General features: G+C 40.2%; 1 protein-coding gene across 1 annotated transcript in view; it reads left to right on the top strand.

The window, feature by feature from the left end:
* EPHA4 (EPH receptor A4) overlaps positions 1–12191 on the top strand; it is a 131768-nt gene extending 119577 nt beyond the window's left edge. The window contains exons 12-17 of the mRNA XM_065410526.1: positions 2749–2810; positions 3316–3525; positions 6096–6245; positions 9043–9236; positions 11639–11794; positions 12077–12191. Coding sequence (XP_065266598.1) covers positions 2749–2810; positions 3316–3525; positions 6096–6245; positions 9043–9236; positions 11639–11794; positions 12077–12191 — 887 coding nt within the window. The remainder of the gene's footprint in view (positions 1–2748; positions 2811–3315; positions 3526–6095; positions 6246–9042; positions 9237–11638; positions 11795–12076) is intronic.
* The last annotated feature ends 213 nt before the right edge of the window (positions 12192–12404 follow it).

Genomic DNA, 12404 nt, shown 5'->3' with positions numbered 1-12404 from the left:
TGGAAAAGAGAGAAGCAACGGGGGATCTTTGTTTTGGAATCCCAACAAGGATCTAAAACCCCTTAGCTAGTACAGCTGTAACAGTTATAAATGACTGGAGGCATTTGCATAATGCAGTTCTCACCGAATTAAAATGATTTAACATTTTCACTGAGGAGGTGGTAGGCTGACCTCAGTGTGTCCTGTCATCTGGCTCCCAGGAAGCAGCGCTTCTGCTTACCAGCCAGCTCAAGCACCTCAGAGCTGTTGCTGTTTGGTAAACAGGGCTACTTAAGAAGACATTCATCTCAATTCCTCTTGTAGGTTTTCTGAACATTGTGATAAATTAATGCATTTAATAAACTGAAAACTAAAATGCAAGATAAATTGTGGAGGTGGCGTGTTGGAAGAGAGGAAGCAAGTACGAATGCATTGTTGGCTGCTAGTCAAGTACTTTTATAATTGACTAGATGATGGTAACTTGCTCCCTCCCCAGCCTCTCTCACCCCCTCCCACTTCTCCACTACTCAAGCAGCGCCTGAGTAATGGAATTATGTGTTAATGCACTGAAAGAGAGTCTCCCTTTCTTTTAAATTGACAAAGTGTATTTTGATTGAGGGAGGTTAATTAAAACTCATTTAGATGTATTTGTTCTGTCGAATGACCGGTCACAGTTGCAAAGGGTAAATGAAATGGGGAAATATGCAGATTGGATTAGAGTGGTTTCCATTCTTACTGATGAATGCTCAGATAGGTGAATTTTCCTGTATGGAGAAGGAGGGGGAGTGATATCTTATCCCAGCCTTTTCCTGTAAGAATGCAAATATTCAGCCAAGGCTTTTAAGATCACACACACATAATTGTTTTGCTCAAGGCTTACCTTTGTTCATGCAAATCAGATGAGTAGGTATCCAGCTGCCTGATTACAATTTCAAACACATGTTGGTCTACATGAGCAAAGATGGCATGTGATCATGATAATGAGAGTTTTTGGCATTGGCTAAAATGGTAGGAGAATCAGGAATCGGAGGCTGCGTCTACGTTAACAGGGACTTTAGTGGCATAATTATGGCACTGAAATTTTGCTGGCATAACCCCACAGTGCAGACGCACCAAAGGAAGGGGGTTTCTCCATGCTGTAGGAACACTGTTAACCAGGTTGATGGAAGCATTCTTGCATCACCTAGCACCATTTACATGGGTGGGGGGTGGGAGGTCAGCCTAGATACAATGCTCAGGGGTGTGGATTTTTCATACCACTGGCAGAATTACAAGGGGGAGGCATTCTGTTGAGTGAAAAATGCACTGATGTAGAAATAATTATGGGAGCTTTTCAGTGCTAAAATATTTCACAGATGGCCAATTTTAATAGTCGATTGTTCTGAGCAGATACTGCTGGTGAATGGAGCAAGGAAAAGTTGTGCGTTTTTGCCAACTCAGCTCTATCTTTATATTGAAGGCATCTGCAGTTTAGGTCGCAGGTTGGTTGAACCCTCTCGCCCCTATAAAATGCCCTTGTTTGAAGCAGTTCCTGTCAGTATAAAAACAAAAGTAAATGTTCTCAGGGACAGGAATTTTCCTTTTTTTTTTTTTTTTTTGAAGGAAGAAGCAGTGTGTCTAACAATTAGAGCAGAGAGGCAGGAATCCTGGTTTCTGTTTCTGACTGCCACTATGTAGAGCCTGATCCTCCAAGGAGCTGAGCAATCCCAAGTCTCTGACTTCAGTTGGGGTTGAGGGAGCTGATCTCCTTGTAGAATTCACACAGCCTCTCACGGGACTGCGCTTGGCAATCACTTAATCTCTTTATGCCTCTCACTGGACATCTTTAAAACAGGAGTAATTAGATTGGCCTCAATCCTTCAAACACAGAGTCTGAACATGATGCGTGCTTAATCCATTGAAATCATTGGGGTTTCTCACCTGCAGGATCAGGGCCATATAACTTTGTATGTCAAGCATTCTATATGTGCATATTTATTCATTATTATTATTATTATTATTATGAGAGAGGCCATTTTTCTAGTCACCATTCTATGTCAGTGACCCAATATTTCTTTTTACATTTCTTAAAGTTAGCTTTTCCCTATTGCACTATGGAAAGATGAGTGCTCCTACTGCATCTGACCCAATATTTGACACAATTCATTGAATCGTTTATTTTATGCGGGAAATGGAGAAGGCTCATTTAGAAATAGCGAGACATACAGGATACAGGTTCCAGACTGAGAAAGTCGGGGACGGGGGGAAAGGAGTTTATATTTTGCATGCTCAAATCTCAAGCTGCATCTGAATATCTTTAGCTGCTGACAGCTTTCCACTCCCCTGAAGCTCTGATTTTTTCAAAAGAAGAAAAAGGATCCAAGTGCTCACTGAGACTGCCTCTAAAAGAAAATGCATATTCTAGCAAAGAATTTAATTATCCTAACAATTTTTCAAGTTTGAACAGCTCTATCTGGTTCCCCCTCCTTTCTACTTCTTTAGCGAGCAATTATCCATTCATAGGTTCCCTGGAGACCCAAGGCCACTTTAGTTAAAGACCTTGTCAACAAGTCACCCAAAGGGTTAACCTTCCAGATGGAACCCTTAAATGTTCTTGTCCCATAATATTTCTTTTCCAGATCCCTACAGCTGAGGCATAATGGCGCTTTTTAAATTAAATTTTATCGTGCAAGACAGGTGTCTTGGCAGTAAAATCATGTGCAACCTATTTTTATCTCATTAACATCGGTGTTCATCAAGGAATTGTTTATTTCTTTCTGCAAACTCTAGGTAAACCGGTAATGATCATAACTGAGTACATGGAGAATGGCTCCTTGGATGCCTTCCTCAGGGTAGGTGATTGCTTTATAATAAACCCAAAGAGGTTTTACACAGGGAAACACTCTCTGATTCCTTATTCTTGTTCTAGTTGGTGGAGGGATATAGAGAATATAAACCTAACAATGTTTGTACTTGGGAAATACTTTTTAATATCTTTATCTAGCTGGTGTGAAAGGATACAGAGTAGATGTAACATTTGAAATGTAGGCTTTTAAATAATCCATGTTTAATAGGAAGCAGTTTTGATTTATTCCATTTTTGAAAGCCTTGCAATGCTGTAGATTCATTAAAACTGGATATATTCCATACATCACAGGAAGCAATGACAAAACCTCTGGGTTTGTACTTTACTGGTGAATTATAGACACTAGTCAGGAGGGTGAGGAAATAACATTGCATTTCATTTCAAACAAGATGAAGATCTAGAGGTGTGCTCTTTGCCAGCTTCAGCTGTGGCAGTAATGTAGCTTTTAACTTAATGCTATGTGATTTTTTCTCCCCCTTCCTCATCTGCAGAAAAATGATGGCAGATTTACAGTAATTCAGTTGGTGGGAATGCTTCGTGGCATTGGCTCTGGAATGAAGTATCTGTCTGACATGAGCTATGTGCATCGGGATCTAGCTGCCCGAAATATATTAGTCAACAGCAACTTGGTCTGCAAGGTGTCTGACTTTGGCATGTCCCGTGTCCTGGAAGATGATCCTGAAGCAGCCTATACTACTAGGGTAAGGCAGGAAAGGGCCTTTTCTTCCCTACAAAGTGGTTTTGTTTTTTGGTTTTGTTTTGTTTTTAAATAATCTCAGGCACACGTGAAAACCTGTTTCATTACATAAAAGTGTACATTGGGCCAGGATCTCAGCCAGTGTAAATCATTGTAGATCCATTGATTTCAATGCAGCTACATCAATATACCTCTGTTAGGTTCCAGCCCATTGTCTTCATTAGGTGCCTTCAGTGTACTAGGAGTTGGTGACAGGAGCTTGAGACCAGGAATTAGGGGTTTGGATCCTACTCTTGCAAATGTTTATGCAAGTGCTTAACTTTGTGCATGTGGATAGTCCCATTGAATTTAGTGGTACTACTCATGTGTGCATATATAGGTGTGTGCTTAAGTGTTTGCAGAATTTGGGCCTTGATGATGTGGACGGCCTCTTCCTGTCCCTAAAATGGATTCTGTTCTATTTGTGATTAAAGAACTTCTCAAGATGTCCAACCCCTAAGCAGTTTATGCTGTAGATGCCTGATAAATTACAAAGACCATTTACATGATGAAGATTTTCTGTTCATTACTAATAATAAGCAAATGAATATTTAAATATGAAAAAGTGGGGAGTAGATATGTAATACCATTTGAATTTTAGCAGCATAGTGCTACTAATTTTGCTATCCTAGTTTTAGTATTCTGCATGTAATGATACCAACACTGCTGCTCACCAACAATATTCTGACCATTACCAACACCTTTGAAATTAACATGCACCAGGAAAAAAGTTAGAGATGTTATAGTCTTTTTTTAATTGCTTGTTGTTTCATTTTTAAATATCTGCCATTCTCCATCTGTTCTCCTGAGTGCAGAGATGGTCTGCAGTACTCAATTTTTGTGGTTTAATCCCTATACTCATCCTTTAATGAATTCACAGTTCATTATGGGGAAAGACAGACTTATGTAGTATTTTAGTATTAAACGCTGGCCAACCCTGGTATTTCCCACTAATAAGGGTGCTGAGAGAGGGGGGCTGAAACAGAAGTCTGGAAAACTGTATTCAAGCAAATAAAAGTATAGACAAATATACCAGGGCAAGACAGAAACTATTGAAAAGCCTCCCTTTGAATTTAGTGAGTGCAAATATAGTACTCTGTTTTCTCTGAGTAAACTGCAGTGAATCAATGTAATTTGCATTACAGTACATTGTCTTCTTTTAGTATCAGTAATGAAGTGCCGGGAACATTTGGATGAGCTCCACTGTACTCGAGCAGCTTAAAAAAATGTTGAGCTTACTGACAATTTTTAAAATAACAAGCGCATATAAGCCGTGTCCATACATCTGTGTTTGACAGAAGAAGGGAGTTTGCTTCACGGTTATAGATAATACAATGAACTGCTTTTTTTAAAAAAAAAGCAGTTGTCCTATCTTAACATAATTGTCCGTTCTATTCCCCATCAGGATTCTAACTCATTGAAGTGAAAGCATCCTAAAGCATGTAGTAACAAACAAAATAGACATACTAATGCATATATGCATTCACATAGGGCCTTATCTAAAGCCCTTTGAAGTCAGTGGATAGACTCCCATTGCTTTCTATGGGGTCTGGAACAGCCCCATACTAAACACTTGACAGACACACAAAGGACAATAAACTATCAGCCAGGTAAACAGAGACAAAGGATAAGCAGTTAAGAACAAAAGGTGTCTCCAGAAACTGCAAAGAAAAAGAAACTCAACAACATAAATTATAACAAAGAAGAAAAAACATCTTTGTTCAACTTTCAGTAGTGTTCCCAGATGGGACTGCAGGAAACCTAAAGCTCAATTAAAAACACCTTGTGCATTAGCATAAACAAAAGGAGAAATCTCTGGCACAGCATCACTTGAGGCAAAATCAGATAAATGGGATGGAGTTCTTTTTAAAACATTAACTAACCCCAATGGCCCAATTCAGGTGCCCGAGCCTTTTTATTTGTGCTTACTTCAAAAAAATGCAATAAAAAAAGCTCTCCCCAAAGTTAGCTGGTATCAGAAGTGGTCCTGTTACATGATACTATACTTAACTGTTCCTATACTGACTGTAGCAGCCTGAAAGCTGATTTACTCTACTTCTGAGTTATGTACGGGATATCGTCCATAGGGAAAATAACAGTATTTGATACAGCTTCCCAGATGATCTTCTCTTTATTTCACTATTCTGGAAAAAAAAATTTTTTAAAGTCTATAACCCCACTTTGTTAGAGCTGGTACAAGTAGGTCAGACGGGCAAGCAAGAAAATAGTCAAGCCCTTGCACTAACAGTGTGTACTTATTTGTTTTGTATACTAATCCTCTAATATATGCCTTATAAACTCCTGGCTTTTTCCCATACTCAGTGTAGCCCTAAGCATAAATCTGGCAGTGGGCTGATAAAAATACATTTAACAATTTACTTATTTGCATCCCTGTGACTAAAGAAAACAGATGGATGGCATCTGTCTCCAGGGCTCTGTCTTGCAGTTTTGAAGCCAGTGACATAGAACAGTGACATCCACATGAAGCGTCAGTCCAGTAGCTTACCAGACTCGGTCTTCTTCTGTTTTTAACAGGGTGGGAAAATTCCTATCAGGTGGACTGCACCAGAAGCAATTGCCTATCGTAAATTTACATCAGCTAGTGATGTGTGGAGCTATGGCATTGTAATGTGGGAAGTGATGTCCTATGGAGAGAGACCTTACTGGGATATGTCCAATCAAGATGTGAGTTCCTTTCTGATGTTGTTTTATTTTTTTCTTCCTCTTTGTTTCAATTTTTTTCATCTTTCCTCGCAATCCCAGTGTAGTGGTGATGTGTTAGGCCCAAATTTTGCAAAAGGAGTAGCATGGATGGACTCTTTTTTGCCCATGTGTGTCCCTTTGCAAGATCAGGCCCCTAAATAAAAGTTTCCATTTTGGATCAGACCCTTGCTTCATCAAGCCTGGTACCCTGCATCCACAAGTGACGTGTAATTGATCTATTTGCGCATCTATTGCAAGTGTTGTATGAAGTTGAGCTATACTAGATTGTAAACTTAGATGAGGCACTCTTCTGAACCCACGATTAGGCGAATTCCAGAAAACACAATGACCGTGATCCAAAAAAGGGTCCCTATCCAGAAAAGCACTTAAGCAAGTTTTTAAATCCCGTTAAAAGTCAATAGAACGTAGCCACATGTTTAACGTGAAGTGTGTGCTTAAATGTTTTCTTGAATCAGAGTCTACATGTTGTATATCACTCTACTTCTATACTTTCTGCAATGCGTTATAATTTCTAGAAAAAAATTATAAACAGTTTTAAAGGAAATAGAAGAGTGAGGAGTGGAGCTGAAATGTTCATAAATTCTCATTTAAAACATTTCAGAAATAATTATGTTAAAAAGAGAAGGACAATGTGAATATTAATATTAAACTTCAACTTCACTGAGGGTTATTGGGAAAAAACACTTGAATTTATGGTGCTTCCCATTAAGAGTTAATTTCCCAAACCCTAGTATACTTGAAATTATTAGTATTTGTTGTTCATATAATTCTATGTCTTTTACAATATTCAGAACAACACATACAAGGTATAACTGTGGTTATCACTCAAAGCATCCCTTGACAATGGAATAGTTGCCCCAAGAGGACATTAAAAAGCAGCTTCACTAAACGATTGTTCTTAAATTATGCAAGTCCCTTTTAACAGTACCATCTGGACTACTTCATCCTATTCCAAGGGGGAGTACACACAATGGCTGCTGTTTCAGAGGGGTTCTTTAATAATAATACTAATAAGGGTCTGCACTAATAGAATTTTTACTAAATAAAACAAATATTTCCTGTGAAAATGAGACATGGGCTGGCCATAATCCCTTTCCCAAAGGTTTTATAAGCAAATAAAGGAGTGGGGAAAAGTTAACCGGAATATATGGTCATGGAGTCAAAGGTGGGAAGTTAAATAACATTTTACAAGTCATCCACTTTATTATATGGAGCTGAACATTTTCAAAGAGCATTTACGTGTGGATGGCATTTAATCTAAAAAAGGGAATTTAATTACATTTCCTTCTGATGTGGCTATCTCCTCTGGCACCCTGCCCTTGCCCTCCTGTATCAACAGGAAGTCATAGAGGCTTTACAAGAAAACAAAGCACCAGATGCACCTTGGAAACACAATGTATTTTCATTAGCAATGATAGGTAATTCAGAGCAATACAGAAGTGGGTTTGCAGATGCCTTCCCTGTCTGATAGGTCAAGATAGATCCAAAAACTGGTGAGGTAGCTATGGTATTGTCTGTGGATCCTAAAGGAAAAAGTGTTGTGCAGCTCACTTCATACATAGAGAATTACATAGGCAAGGAAAGACAATGCAGTGGTGATGGATGGTTTGTGAAAAGTACTAGATTGACTGCCCAGGCAGCACTAGTTCTCCTTATTCTCTGAATGGTCAGAAGCAGTGCAAACATCTCCAGACTGTCAGGCATCATGTCTTAGCCACTGTTCTGGAGACCAGCTCTAGGGGTAACAGCATAATTCAGTCTACTGGAGTATTGATCTTTGTTCTCTGCTAAGTCTGCCAACAAGGGTGCCCATTAGTTCCAGCTGTGATGGGGGAAAGGGTTGTGGTGTGGGTACCATCTAGTAAGAACAGGATCTTGGAATGACCACATAGATTGCCAAACTGCCCTCGGATAGTAATGAGCCATATTTACAGAGGGTGTGAGGTAGTTGCATAGAGTCAGGCTTTGGATCAGGTTGCATGCTGTTAATAGTTACAGGTAAGCTGCACACTTTAACTGACACAATAGACCAGATCATGACTGTCCAGGTGGGGATGTGCAAGAGGAGGAAGAGGATGGAAGGAGACTTCCCCTCCCCTTTGTATGTCAACCAGTCACAACCAGGGAGAGAGAACAGGCCCTGTGCTAGATTGCATTGCTAGTGGAGCTGAGATAGCTCAAGAGGAGGGGGAGCACAGGCTGCACCCTGAGAAAGGGTAGGGGGAGCTCTAGCACTGAGGTGCAGTCCTCAGAACTGGCTGAAATTCCCGCAGGATTCCTGCTGTGGCATTGCTCCTTCTCACCCCTATCCAAGATGACCAGCAGCTTAACTCTGGCCCCACTGTTTTCCTGAAATACAGTGATCCTCCTCATCTGTGTTATTTTTGTGTGTGGCTCGTCAATGAGCAGCATCTTTGAAGATGTGGGCTTCAGAAGCCATACCTAATGCAATAAATGTTTGTGATATTTATCCCCACTCACGACGTTGAAATGCATGTGATTGTCTTCCCTGCGCCATAGATGTTCCCTAAATGTGCTCATCTCCTCTGGCTTTAAATCTTAATTAATTTCTGAATTCGCAAAAGGAAATGGTGAGAATAGGTAGGCCTCAACAACAGCTTGAGTTTGAATTTTATTTTCCACATTGTTTCATTTTGTTGTGGGTTTGTTTCCAGGCTTTAGGGTCAACCTAGAATGGTTTATACACAGCTACAGTCTGTGAAGTTCTTTAACTGTTCTTTAATGGTGCTGTGCATAGGTTATTAAAGCCATTGAGGAAGGGTATCGCCTGCCACCCCCAATGGACTGCCCCATCGCTCTCCATCAGCTGATGCTGGACTGCTGGCAGAAGGAACGCAGCGACAGGCCTAAATTCGGACAGATTGTCAACATGCTGGACAAACTCATCCGCAACCCCAACAGCTTGAAGAGGACAGGCACCGAGAACTCCAGGTCAGCTGTGCTTTTTTTAATGGTGATCTATGAGGGAATATATTAGAGGTGACAGGCAAGCTGTAACTCACCTAAACTTCTGTGCTCACATTAAGATATGCCTCACAGTGCTTGCTAGACTGCACAGCCTTTTTTATCCAGCGGAAGATTGTTTCCCAATGGGGTTATTCTGACATTCCATCCAACCGCACTGTGGGGCCCAGATGCTCCTGGCTCTGTGAAAGCAGAAACTGAATAAGGAAAGCAATTGCTTTATCCTACCAGCTCCGAATATTTTTATAACATAGATTTAAGGGTGGCTTTGAAAAGATCTGATGCAATCAAGTGATATTTTCTTGACAAAACAAGACATGCTGAGTCTCTCTTTTTTCAGTAAAAGATCCTGAAGGGGTCTGCTTCAGTGCAATGTAACTAGCAGGAGTGACCTGGTTTGCTAAAGGGAAAAGTACATCATCAAGTTTTATAAACCCTAGGTAGGATTTGCAAATGAGCGTTACAGCATTACAGCCAAAGCCTTGTGGGCACAGCGAAGGTGTGGATTAATTATTATGTGAATTTGAATTTGATTTTGTGGCAAGACAAAGTTTCATGTCTGTACTGATCCTGTGTCATGTTGCAAAGAAAATTTCAAAGCTGTTAAAGAGATCTTTATTTTGGGCCAGATATTCAAGTGGTGCAAATCAGTGGAACTCTCGAAATCAGTGGAACTTCACCAATTAACACCAGCTGATGATCTGGATCTTTATTTGAGAGTGTTTTTGTCTGGTTTTAAAGCAAAATTAAGTCTGCTTGAAATGAATAAGTGGAAGGGTCTGGAGGGAGAAGAAAATTAGCAGAGAATGAGGGTGGAGGAAAAAAATTCTAAACCTGATCCGATCCTCGAACAGAAAGGAAATAAGATATATATTCTCTATGCTGCCTGGAATGAGTCTCCCTGAATCAGTGGAGCAATAACAGAGGCCAGACAGTTCCTGATTCAGCCGCTGGCAGGCCAGCATAATGGAAAAAGCTGTTTTTCACTTTTAAACTAGTGGATCCCTCGGTGACTATTGCTTACCATTTACATTACCAAAGACAGGTTATTAGCCCTCTGAGGCCACTATCACCACACTTCCTCCAGATTGCCCTAATTGCAGCTGTAGCCTGGCGTGTGTATCCACCTCTGTGGTTTAAATAATTTAAGAAGGAGAGAGTCATAATACCAACTGTTTAATCTCTTCCAACTTGATTTGATTCCAACTCACAGATAACATGTCTTTGACTACATTTAGTTATTACAATAGTTTACAGCCTGTTGTGTGTCCCTTCTCCCTGCGTCCAAATCCCGTTTGTAGACTTCTTTTCCTTGGAGCATGAAATCCGAACAAATATATGTGTATGCCTTTATACAGTGAGACTGATAATAGACTGCAAATTGTTGTGTATGCACTGAACAGACTGCAAGAAAGTATGGTAAAAGTTGTGTTAAGTGCTACCAACGTGAACCCAATCCCTCTGGACAATATATAACAGCACTGCAGAACACCTAGTCTTTGATGCTGTGCATTTTAAAATAAATGATCAAGATGGCATTTGCTTTGTTTAGCTATATGGTAGTAATTTACAGTGGCTTAATGAAAAACATTGCAATTTTCAAAATACATAAAATAATAAATGAGCTATTAAATGGGCACTGAATTTGTTAAAATAATTATTCCAGAATCTCTACAATGGAAAATAAGAAGCACATTCCACAGAGCAAACAAAGATCAAAGCTACCATTATTCCCACCAATCCTTGCACACGTGCTGATCAGGAATGGATTGATTAAAGAGGGGATTAACTCCCTGCTGTCCTGAGTTTGTTTGAACGCACTGAGCCTGCTTGCAAACCTGGCTAGAAACCTGCCTGAGCTGAACTCTCCCTGAGGTTTGAGCTCCAATCCAGCCTGGCAGGTTCTGAGCTCACAGTTTCTCTGCTCATACTTCAGTAGTGTTTCTATAGTTGCTGAACAGAGGTGTGACATATGCAAATTTGGCAAGTGCTTGAATTGCTGTATGCAGGATACAGACACAGTAGCCTGAACATATTACAGCATTCAGGACCTCATTGTTTGCTGAGTACAAAGTGTTTTCCATGACCTTTGTTGCATCTGGGGCTTAAACTATAAAGGGCACAAAGATTTGATTTACAACTGAAGGTAACAATAGACACCTGGGATCAAATTCATTCTTGGGGCAAATTGGCCTGTTCTTATATGCTTGCTAAATTTGCCATTGGTTACATTTTATAGGCATGAGCCCCAATTTTTACTAGTTACAGGCAACATGCTGTCTAGTCACAGCATAATCATTGCGGAGCTTAAACTTTGTTCTGTTAACCAGCTAATACCTGTTATCTGCCCATGTATTTTCTGTTCCTAGACCAAACACTGCCCTGTTGGATCCGAGTTCTCCGGAATTCTCAGCCGTCGTTTCTGTTGGGGATTGGCTTCAGGCCATTAAAATGGATCGATATAAGGATAACTTCACAGCTGCTGGCTATACAACCCTAGAGGCTGTGGTACATATGAACCAGGAGTAAGTACTCAGCGTATAACAAAAACTGGTAAATCTGGATTTAATCGGCTTCTTTTGCTTTGTGCTGCATATCATTACGCTCATTAAAGGAATGGAATGCCTTTCATTTGGATGGAGTAGAACTTTAAAATGCTTCCACAATGCCTTCAGTTATTTAATTAAACATTTCTATACATCTGCCTTGCTTTTGCAGTATTACATGTGGTTGACTCTCATATGTTGCTTTGCGTCAGCATTTAACACAAGTTCTCAGCCCTCTGCTTCTTTTCTTGTTTTAATCAGTGATCTGACGAGAATTGGGATTACCACCGTTGCGCACCAGAACAAGATTTTGAGCAGCGTCCAGGCGATGCGGACCCAAATGCAACAGATGCACGGCAGAATGGTTCCCGTCTGAGCCAGTACTGAATAAACTCAAACTCTTGAAATTAGTTTACCTCATCCATGCACTTTAATTGAAGAACTGCACTTTTTTTACTTCGTCTCCTTGCCCTTTGAAATAAAGACCTGCAGCATTGCTTGATGTACAGATTGCTGAAACTGTGGGGAGGGGGTCCTACCAAAATGACAAGCCGTCATTTTAAACCAGACCTGGAACAAATTGTTTCTT

This window comes from Emys orbicularis, chromosome 9, assembly GCF_028017835.1.
Source record: "Emys orbicularis isolate rEmyOrb1 chromosome 9, rEmyOrb1.hap1, whole genome shotgun sequence".
Lineage (NCBI taxonomy): Eukaryota > Metazoa > Chordata > Testudines > Emydidae > Emys > Emys orbicularis.
Note: the sequence above shows the minus strand (reverse complement) of the source record. Positions and strands in the feature narration are given on the sequence as shown.